Here is a 9,718-nt window from a genome sequence, read left to right as displayed (position 1 = left end):
CCACCCCCATTAATTTGGAGATGAAAATGCAATCTGGAAGATTTTTTTCTGCATTCATATTGGATCCTTCCAGTCTTAAGGGGGCTAAGAATCATTATACAGATCTGGGTGGTTTTATTATTTATTATTTATTTTATTATTAATTATTTAAGCTTTGGGGGGCACGGTGGCGCAGCGGGACTGGGGTTCGAGTCCCACTTCGGGTGCCTTGTGACGGACTGGCGTCCCGCCCTGGGTGTGTCCCCTCCCCCTCCAGCCTTGCGCCCCGTGTTGGCGGGTTAGGCTTTGGCCCGCTGCGACCCCGTTTGGGACAAGCAGTTTCAGTCAGTGTCTGTGTGTGTGTATTTATGCTGGGGTTTAATTACAATAAAAAATATCTTTGCAAAGATTTAGTAACAAGAATGTATAATATGCTTTCCGATGATAGTTCCTAAAATAATTTTATCTCAGTTTGTCTGTAATAACAATAGCAGATTAGAATGAAATAAAGACAAACATCTGCTAAAAAATTATGGACTAAAAACTCTTACAAAAAGCTGTCTTAAAGTAAAAATAAGAAAAAAATTAAACAAAACCTCTATGTTTCAACTTATACAAAGAAGATTTAAGTTGCTGGGCTTGGATAATACAAGTTAAGGTTGTATTTATTGAAGAATTTCAATAGTTTAATTCATGCTTAATAAAACAAGTGATTCAAATGACAAGTGTATATATATTATTTATTTAAACACTGAATATTAATTAGTACATGTTTTACACACACAAGAACAGCAGCAAATGAAAATCCTTTCTAAAAATTATTACTCTTCTTCCAGAGTTTACAGGGAGGAGAGGGAGTTGCTTATATTTTTATACAGTATATCTCTTATGCACAGTTAAGGTATCAAAAATGGGACAGATGAATGCTAAATTAAACCAGTTATTAAGCTGATCGAAATGCAAGTACTTTCTTTTGTGGATAAAATTCAGTTTAACAATCCCAGCAGCATTTTACAAGAAAACTCTGAAAAATAAACAATAAACATAGTAGAAAAATAATTAATCTTAAACACTGGTGAAGACTATGCCACAGCAAAAGCCATCCCACAGAAATGTATGCCTTGCAATTACTAAGTTCATACAAGTATTATCTTAAAAACTTGCCACCAAAACATGTGTAGTGAGAATTTGGGTTACTGTAACGGCTGATTAAATCTACATTGTAAGTGATGTCAGTCGCTTTCAGCTGAGTAAAAGTCATTAGTGTCAGGAAGAGAAAATGTTAGAGAAGATGTCCTGTGTCAGTTTTTGAGTGTATTTATGACAAACAAATTTTTTGGTGTTTCTTTCAGTTGGCCAGGCGCACAGAGTAGGTCACCATGTGGAAATTGTCCCAGGCGTAGAGCTTCCTGTGGGCAGGGTTGTAGTCCACCATACTATTGTAGCGGTAACGGTTCTGGAATGGCACGGCGATGGCCTTGCTCTTGCCAGTTGCTGTGTCATAGCTGTGGTTGATGGTTGTACTGGGGGAACTGTAGCTAGCCACTGTGTAGAGACGGCCACAGATCATGAAAGCATTGGCCACTGCGCCCTTGCGGATGTTCGTCTCCCAGCTTCTCTTCACCTCTAGGTTGTTGGGATCCAGCTGGGACACGACGATGGCTCCTTTAGCCTTGCTGGAGCTGTAGATTACCCACAGGCCTTGCTCATCCACAGCAAAGTCAATATCAGTGTATCCGCCCCAGGAGTATGGGTACTGACCGTGGAAGCCAGCATGGGTCAAGTCTCGTCGGGCAGCCACACTCTCGGTGGCCAGGTCATAGCGCATCATAGTACGGCTGCGACGGCGCTGGTAATACAGAGAGCCTCGGTACAGTGCGGCACCTGTGCTCTCCATCGGCTCTGGTAAGAGCAGTACCTTAGTAGGAAAGCCACGAGCCAGCTGATCCATATCCTCATAACCAAAGAGCTGCCGAACATCAGTGCCGACAGTGTCAATCCGCCAGATCATAGTAGAACCGTAAGGTGCCACAGGTTCTGGGTCCTGCATCCATACCCCATACTTTCCGGCAATGTTGTCTGCCTTGCGGTGAGAAACCGGCTCCCCGACAGAGACCAGCTCCCCACAGCCTTTAAAACAAACACAGAAAGAAAAAGGAGGCTGGACCGAGAGGATGTGAAAGAAGGGAGGTGTTATTGTAGGGATGTTATTGCTGTTTGAGAAATGGCACGTTACACTGAAATGTTATAAGACATAAAATGAAACAAATCCCAAAGGACCCAACCTCCTGACATACAGTAACTACACTCAGAATGGGCAAACAAAGTAGCTGAGAGAAGACAAGCTGAAGGCGAATCACTTCAAACAACCCTGTATGGCTCACGAAAGTCTCTAGCCAAGCGAACTGTCAGAACTTGTTTACCATTTCCAAAAATATACTGACAGAGGGAGGGAGGAAAGGGTTTCAGCTTTGGGAACATGCAGGATAGGGTTTAGAGTCAACTGCTCATGGCATGAAGGACTTAAGAGTAGAGTCATACTGCTCCCTAATTCTGTTGGATTGATACCAAGGGTTGAACCACACCTGGAGCCAAATGCACATGAGATTTACAAATATAGCAACAGTTGAGACTTGTGGCTATACAAATATACCAGTGGTTTTAACCTTTTTTAGTGATAGCACCCTCAATTCACATATTCTATTCTGTGGCACCCCTAGTCCATTTTGTGTTGGAGGAGTTTCCCCAAGAACAGTTGGTTAGTACTGTATTGATGAGCAATAACGAGATTCAGCACGTCAGCTGATGCAGACCAATCACATACTGGATGACGAACAACAATAAACAAAGAAACTCATTTAAAGCAACTGTCATGTTTGTCTGCGTTATTTTAATCATATATATGTGTACCAGTATAAAAGAAAGGGCATCTGTTGAGGAAAATTAACATCTCTGTTTAGTTAATATTGGTCTGAAAAAATGTATTATGAGGATAATTACAGATGATCAAGACAAGGCAAATTACAAACAATCTTGCGGCACCCCAGTGTGCCATAGCACCTTTGTTGAAAAGCACTGATATGTACAGTACTGTAGATTGTTTCTCGTTCACTGCTGTTTCATGTACTTGCGGAGGCAGCAACTTTTTCTGCGGAGTATTAAAGAATATTGTGAGCATTCATGCTGGAACTAATAAGCAGGGATTACATACAATACAAGCCTGCAGGCATGCAGAGACCATTATTAAAATGAACTGCAAAGTCACTCATGATGGGTGACTGAAATCTTGGGAGGACGGCAGTAGTGTTTGCACGCTCCGGGGCATTACAGACATATCCACCTGTGCTACTCTCTCCGCTCTCCTGGCTGAGCTGGGAAGCCGGGAGCTCCGTCACCTCTGCCTTCAGCTCCTGGAAACCTGGACTACCGAGTGGCCAGGCAGAGTCTGCAGCAAGAGGGAGAGAGGAGATTGGAAAAATGCATGCATACACAAAGAAAACCAAAGGGGAAAAAAACAGCATGATGCACTTGGAGTGACTGGCTGGACTTTGGTTCCTCTTCCATCAGTTTAAGCTGAAGATCTTCAGTGGTGAATCAAGGTAACTCACAGGCAAAGCTAGCACCATGTTTGTGTGGTCAAGGGATTGCAGGTATGGGTAACCCACCTCTCACACTGGTCCTCTCGCTCTGCCCTTGAGATCGTGACCCTAGGTGGGAGGGGACGTTTGGCCCTGCGAGCAGACAGAGACATCACAGCTGACGGAGAAAAGAAAACTGACAGAGCAACTGTGCTGCACAGCAAAAAGCAGGAAGGAATCTCCTCCATCCATTGAAGTCGCACAGATCCACAAGTCAGTCTGTGTTTGGCTGCTCAGGAATACATAAAGGAAAAATACATAAGTAGCACATTGTAAGTCTGAGTTTCAGTGCTATTTTTATATATTCTACAATCACATGTCTGCATCCAAATCTCGCCTTCAGTTGACGTAATGCACTCAATTTATTTCTCTCTGAGATGTATGTCGCTTTGGAGAAAAGTGTCTGCTAAACGGATAAATTTAATGTAAATCATTGTGTGCAGGTCATTCTCTAGTTACTGCTAAACTAGCTGTGTTGTGACAATCAGGTGGATGAAGAAATCACAGCCCTGGTCCTCTGGTAGATACTGCAGGGTCTGGCAGCCCATTGACAAGTAGGAATGTGGCAGTGGGACATAAACACCCCTGAGTGAATACCCAGGCGCCCTGGAGCCTGAAAGACTAAACCCTCCCATCTTCCACACGGAGTCTAGTGCAATGATCACAAGCTGAGCTGCCTTCGACGCACCCAGTTCAACTGGAAAAAACCAAACCAAACCTCATCTCTTCTTTTCTGAGCCATTTTCTCTGCCTTGCCACCAGCACAGGCTTCGCTCCCATAACAAACATAATTCCTTTCTGGGGATGAGCTTCTAATGAGAACTCTTGTAAAAGGAACGCTTCATCACCATCACTTTCAATGGGAAACATGGACATGCTCCTGAGTCACAAGAGTTGCATCCATTTTTTTCACACATTTTTCTCATGCAAAATTCTTACATTATTTTTAAAACGAAGAGAAAGTGTCATCCAAAACCATATCCAGAATATTGAAACTATTCTGTAAACCTATAAGTCCTGGCTTGAAGCCCTCATGTTCAAAATCTTTTATGCGTGATACATTTGCATGATACATTCCTCTGTCCCATTTTCCCTCATAATTTATAATAAATTACTTTTTTCTTTTTTGTTATTATATTTGGAGGGGGGTGTGGTGGCGCAGTGGGTTGGACCACAGTCCTGCTCTCTGGTGGGTCTGGGATTCGAGTCCCGCTTGGGGTGCCTTGCAACGGACTGGCGTCCTGTCCTGGGTGTGTCCCCTCCCCCTCCGGCCTTACGCCCTGTGTTGCCGGGTAGGCTCCGGTTCCCCGTGACCCCGTATAGGACAAGCGGTTCTGAAAATGTGTATGTGTGTGTATTGTATTTGGCGGGGGGGCATGGTTGCATAGCGGGTTTGGCTGGATCCCACTCTCTGGTGTGTTTGGGGTTTGAGTCCTGCTTGGGGTGCCTTGCAATGGAGTGGCATCCCATCCTGGGTGTGTCCCCCTCCTCCTCCAGCCTTGCGCCCTGTGTTGCTGGGTTAGGCTCCGGCTCGCCACGACCCCGATGTATGTGTGTATTATATTTAGCTTTTCTATTTTCTACTAATTACAGTCATAAAGAGTGTAATCACTCATAACCACGCTATCTCCACATTGGGTATCTGAAAACTAACGTCCATTCGCAGGAGAAGCCATCCCTTGTGCGAGCAGTGTCCGCTCGCCTTGTGTAGTGGTCAGCGTCACCAAGGTAGAGATTGTGAATTGAAATTGAAATTTCTGTTTTCCTAAGGTGTTTCTCAAAAGTCTGAGTTGATAGTTGGTTATGCAAAATTTTAGGGTACAAATGAGGTTTTATTGTAACTTGGAGCTCTCACAAAAGGAGCCTTTGTTATAGAAAGGAAACATGTATACAGCTTAGACCTAAATGGTGGAGCACCACAAAAGAACTAATGTTCTGGTGTGCTCACCTGCCACCAGTTATATGCAGTTATTTACTTTTATTCCTTCCTAATATTTTTCTCTATGCATCTGGAAGTTGTTGATTCCCACCTGTGGTTGATATACTGGGGTTAAAAGGACACGATTGCAATGGGTGACGCCCTAGCAGGTGGAGCTCAGCCAGTTCCCCACGAAGAACGTCTTCCTTCAAACCCTCTCAAAGGACAGCGCCATTATTCACCAGAGGCGAACACCGTCTGGTCCACAGACGGGGGAGTGGTGCGGCCCTCGGCGGATGAGAATACAGGGAGTGCAAGGAACCTCACCTGACTGTCGGGATAGAAGGAAACTGCTGTTGAATAGTTTTGCTTGTTTTTTTTGCCCATTCACCTGGAAGAAATTAAGTTCTGCCTCAGCCTGTTTGTTCGCTTGTTGCCGGAATCACGTCACATGACCATTGTTTTTTGATCCTTGTTTTTTTTTTTTTTAGCAGTTCACTATATTTCTCAGGTCATATTACAATTTTGCAGAATTCTGACTGATTGCTATTAAAATGCTTGAGTTTTACGCTGAAAAATGAAACGTGGAACCCAAAATAAGGCAACTTGCGGCAGAGGGAGAGACGCGTGCTTTCAGAGGTTCACCAAACTGCAACGCTAGGGCTTCTATTACTTTAAGGAGCGAAATTCTGAGGCAAATTATAGCTGAAAAGAGAAAATTGTTCTTGATAAGACACTGCAGAAAAGGTCGAGTTAGCGAAACAAGCAGGCTGAACTTCAGCTTTTCAGTAATCACTACCAATAGAAAGTATGTCTGCTTTCCCTTCCTCCCAGTGGACAGAGGGACCACTTCTCTCCAAATGACTTATGCTTTGTCTTTTTTTCCTTTCATGTGTCCTGTCAACTACAGCGTGCTGGTGATTTAGCTCAACTGTGAAGTCACTTTGCTGAGGATTTTATTGTAACGGCGCTGAAGGGAGTTGTAATAGCTTCGCGTAAATAGTTGATATTACTGTTCATGTATCTACATAGTTGTGTGTGTGTTATTCTGATTGGTTGTCGTTCTGCTTATGCGCAGTGGTCAAGAGGGGAATTCTGGGGAGTTCTGGGGGTGGTCCTTTAACCGTGGGGCGCGGTAGGGGGGCTGGGAGTGATCCAGGGCGATCCTCCGGTGTTCTGTACCACTTGTACTGTCTGAAGTGTTTTTGTTAAGACTTTTGGCAAAAGACATGTACCTGTTGAATAAAGAGCACATTCCTTTTACCTTGACTCCTGAGCTGGTTTCTAGTAGCTCCAGGGGGGGATGTTCCATTATTTTCACACTGAGATCAGTCCACAAAATGGTTTCCCCTGGATTTACTTTTCCTTCCCTTTATACCAAGCAGGTGTTAACATGAGGAAAACAGATGCCACAGATATGAAACAGGATTGGATAAACTCCCTTATGAGAACAGCACTAAGGAGGTTTTAGCATTAAGGGAGGAATTGTGAAACAACCAGTGAGCTCCGTGCACCTTCTCCCACTGTTGTGTAACAACACGATCCACATAGTGAGCTACCAAAGACCACTGCTCAGGTTGATGGTGGTTCTCACACATTCTCATAGTGTCTCCCTTGGTTTTCATTCAGAAACCAAGAAAGTCCCATCAGCCTGTCGTAAATACCCACCTAACTATCCCTGCAATAAATATCATGCAAAGGGTTGTGAAAGAGCCATGAAACCTGAGCTGAGACCCTTGACTCTGCACACTCTGGCAACGAAGGCGTAAGCTTTGGGAACATCCCAGTTGTAAAGGTGTGAGACCATATTTCTTCTGGATAGAAAGCGCTGACAGTATCTTTCAAAGCAACTTGCCCAGTGTTCACACATTACACTTTACATAGCTGATAATTTACCAATAGCCATAGAAATTGAAGGGGAGGTGCAGTGGTGCAGCGGTGCAGCAGGTTTGACCGAGTTCTGCTCTCCGGAGGGTCTGGGGTTCGAGTCCTGCTTGGAGTGCCTTGTGACGGACTGGCATCCCGTCCTGGGTCTGTACCCTGTATTGCTGGGTTAGTCTCTGGCTTGCCGCGACCCCGCTTGGGACAAGTGGTTTTAGACAGTGTGTGTGCTTGTGTAGAAATTGAATACCTTTTTCAGTACATGTAACAACAGAGACCCCTGTGACGTTGTGTTCAGCTGGTCAACTAGTCTGAACTACTACGGAGAGCTTGTACCCAGTGACAGACAAGTTTTTTTGGGCTCAAATATTTTGGACTTTTCAGATATGTAAATTGCAGAATTAGCCTGACAGCCAGTATCGATATAAGGGATCAGAAATGGCTCTTATTTTCAAGAAAAGCACGTTACAAGGAATTAGTTTTTAGTTTGGAACTGGTAATTACACACTGATTATGTCACATGCGCAACACTGCTTCCGATTAAATAAAGATTTTGTGGTAAGACTAAAGGATGCAAGGGGTTCACATACTTTCAAACAGCACCATATTTAATGTTATAGTAACGTTAATTCAATAACTTAATACAGAGAGCAGCTAATAGCAAAAAGGTTAGAGCTGCTGACTTTAGATGCAAAGGTTTCCAGTTTGAATCCCACCTCCAGCTGTAGTATCCCCGAGCAACGTATGTACCCTAAATGTTGCTCCAGTAAAAATTACCAAGCTGCATGAATTGGTAAACAGATGTAGGTAGCTTAATATTGTAAAGTGCTTTGATGAAAAGCATCACTTAAATGAATAAATATGAGATGTGTATAAAATAGATAAGGCACAGCAGTGAGAGCTGTCATCTTGTAAAAAAAGAACCTCGATCAAAACCCCCACTGTCACCCTGAATTTCGACAGTAAAAAATACACACACACACACACACATTTTCAGAACCGCTCGTCCCATACGGGGTCGCGGGGAACCGGAGCCTACCCGGCAACACAGGGCGTAAGGCCGGAGGGGGAAGGGGACACACCCAGGACGGGACGCCAGTCCGCCGCAAGGCACCCCAAGCGGGACTCGAACCCCAGACCCACTGGAGAGCAGGACTGCGGTCCAACCCACTGCGCCACCACACCCCCTCAGTAAAAAATATTCATGAATTATTTTAAGTTGCTTAGGATAGTACAGCAAACATTTTAAGCTGCAACAGACAAAACTTTCATCTTAGGAATGCATTTACATTTGCACTTTTTTATTTAGCCGATGCTTTTCGCTAAAGCAACTTATGCTATTAAGCTATTTACAAATATTCACCCATTTACGCAGCTGGGTAATAAACAATATATACTGTACATGTATACGACTTCCATTATTTACAATTCAATAAGATTATTATAAATGAAATTCCTGATGTGCTTCTTCAGTGACTGACGGTCATTCAAATTAGACCAATACAGCAAGAACTCTACGTGGATGTGCATCCGAGGTACTGTAGTCCAGGTACTCACCACTGGAGGGTCTCTGATTGCTGTCCCGCAAGGGAGCAGTGGGAGGCAGGTGTGGTGGGCAGGGTCGTGCCTGGAGCCTCTCGTTCTCCTGACGCAGCTCCTCGAGCCTCCTCTGCAGGTCCTGCGTCAATCTGTCTAGCCTGTCCTTGTCTCGCTGGAGCTGGACCTTCTCCCTCATGGCCTGGCTGTAGGCCTCCTGCAGCCCTGCACTGGCTGCTCCTGCTCCTGCCTGTCCAGCCACCAGACGGCTCACCTGGGCCTCCAGCAGGGCCAGACGTGACTCGAGTGCACTCAGCTTTGGGCCCCCGGCAGGTGCAGGGCAGCTGGCCTCCAGGGGACTGTCCACAGTGAAGGTGTACTGACAGCGGCCATCGCGGTTGTTTGTCCTTAACAAAGTGGCTCTGTCCTGTCCCTGGGTGCCCAGAGCTAAGCATGTCACAAACATGGCTACCTGGAGCCACATCTTGGGGGCTTCACAATGGACTAGCCTCAGATTCGGAAGTGTCTCTATCGATCCTTACCAGGTCTCTCACCGTAGTCAGCGTAACTTTCCCAAGACCTGCTGTTCTTCACACTCACCCTACCTTGGTTCTTCTAACCACGGTCACTCAACAGGTGAGTAAGAGACCACTCTTTTCTACTCAAAGATCAGCTTTGGTCAGATCTCCACCTGAGCTTCCTCCCTTCTACCTGTTGTCTATTTCCCTGCTCTGCACATGAAACCTCTTCCTTCTGTCTCTCTGTG

At 44.9% G+C, this 9,718-nt stretch overlaps 1 protein-coding gene across 1 annotated transcript; it reads right to left on the bottom strand.

Annotated features, from left to right (window-relative positions):
- Positions 1-780: 780 nt before the first annotated feature.
- On the bottom strand, positions 781-9,718 carry LOC114911265 (myocilin-like). The gene is made up of 4 exons (XM_029254763.1): positions 8,974-9,718; positions 3,645-3,710; positions 3,320-3,424; positions 781-2,109 (listed from the first exon to the last, which is right to left on the bottom strand). The coding sequence occupies exons 1-4, from the start codon at positions 9,434-9,436 to the stop codon at positions 1,328-1,330; spliced, it is 1,416 nt and encodes a 471-aa protein (XP_029110596.1). The 5' UTR covers positions 9,437-9,718; the 3' UTR covers positions 781-1,327.

This window comes from Scleropages formosus, chromosome 9, assembly GCF_900964775.1.
Source record: "Scleropages formosus chromosome 9, fSclFor1.1, whole genome shotgun sequence".
Lineage (NCBI taxonomy): Eukaryota > Metazoa > Chordata > Actinopteri > Osteoglossiformes > Osteoglossidae > Scleropages > Scleropages formosus.
The sequence above is the reverse complement of the archived record's forward strand: the minus strand, read 5'-3'. Positions and strand labels throughout refer to the sequence as shown.

Bases quoted from the DNA above. Each gene is read 5' to 3' on its own strand.
- LOC114911265 (XM_029254763.1), bottom strand. From the start codon at position 9,436: ATGTGGCTCCAGGTAGCCATGTTTGTGACATGCTTAGCTCTGGGCACC. The intron at 3,425-3,644 runs GTGGGTTACCCA...CTCTTGCTGCAG, and splicing joins CGAGAGGACCAGTGTGAGAG to ACTCTGCCTGGCCACTCGGT. The intron at 2,110-3,319 runs GTGGATATGTCT...TTTGTTTTAAAG, and splicing joins GAGCGGAGAGAGTAGCACAG to GCTGTGGGGAGCTGGTCTCT.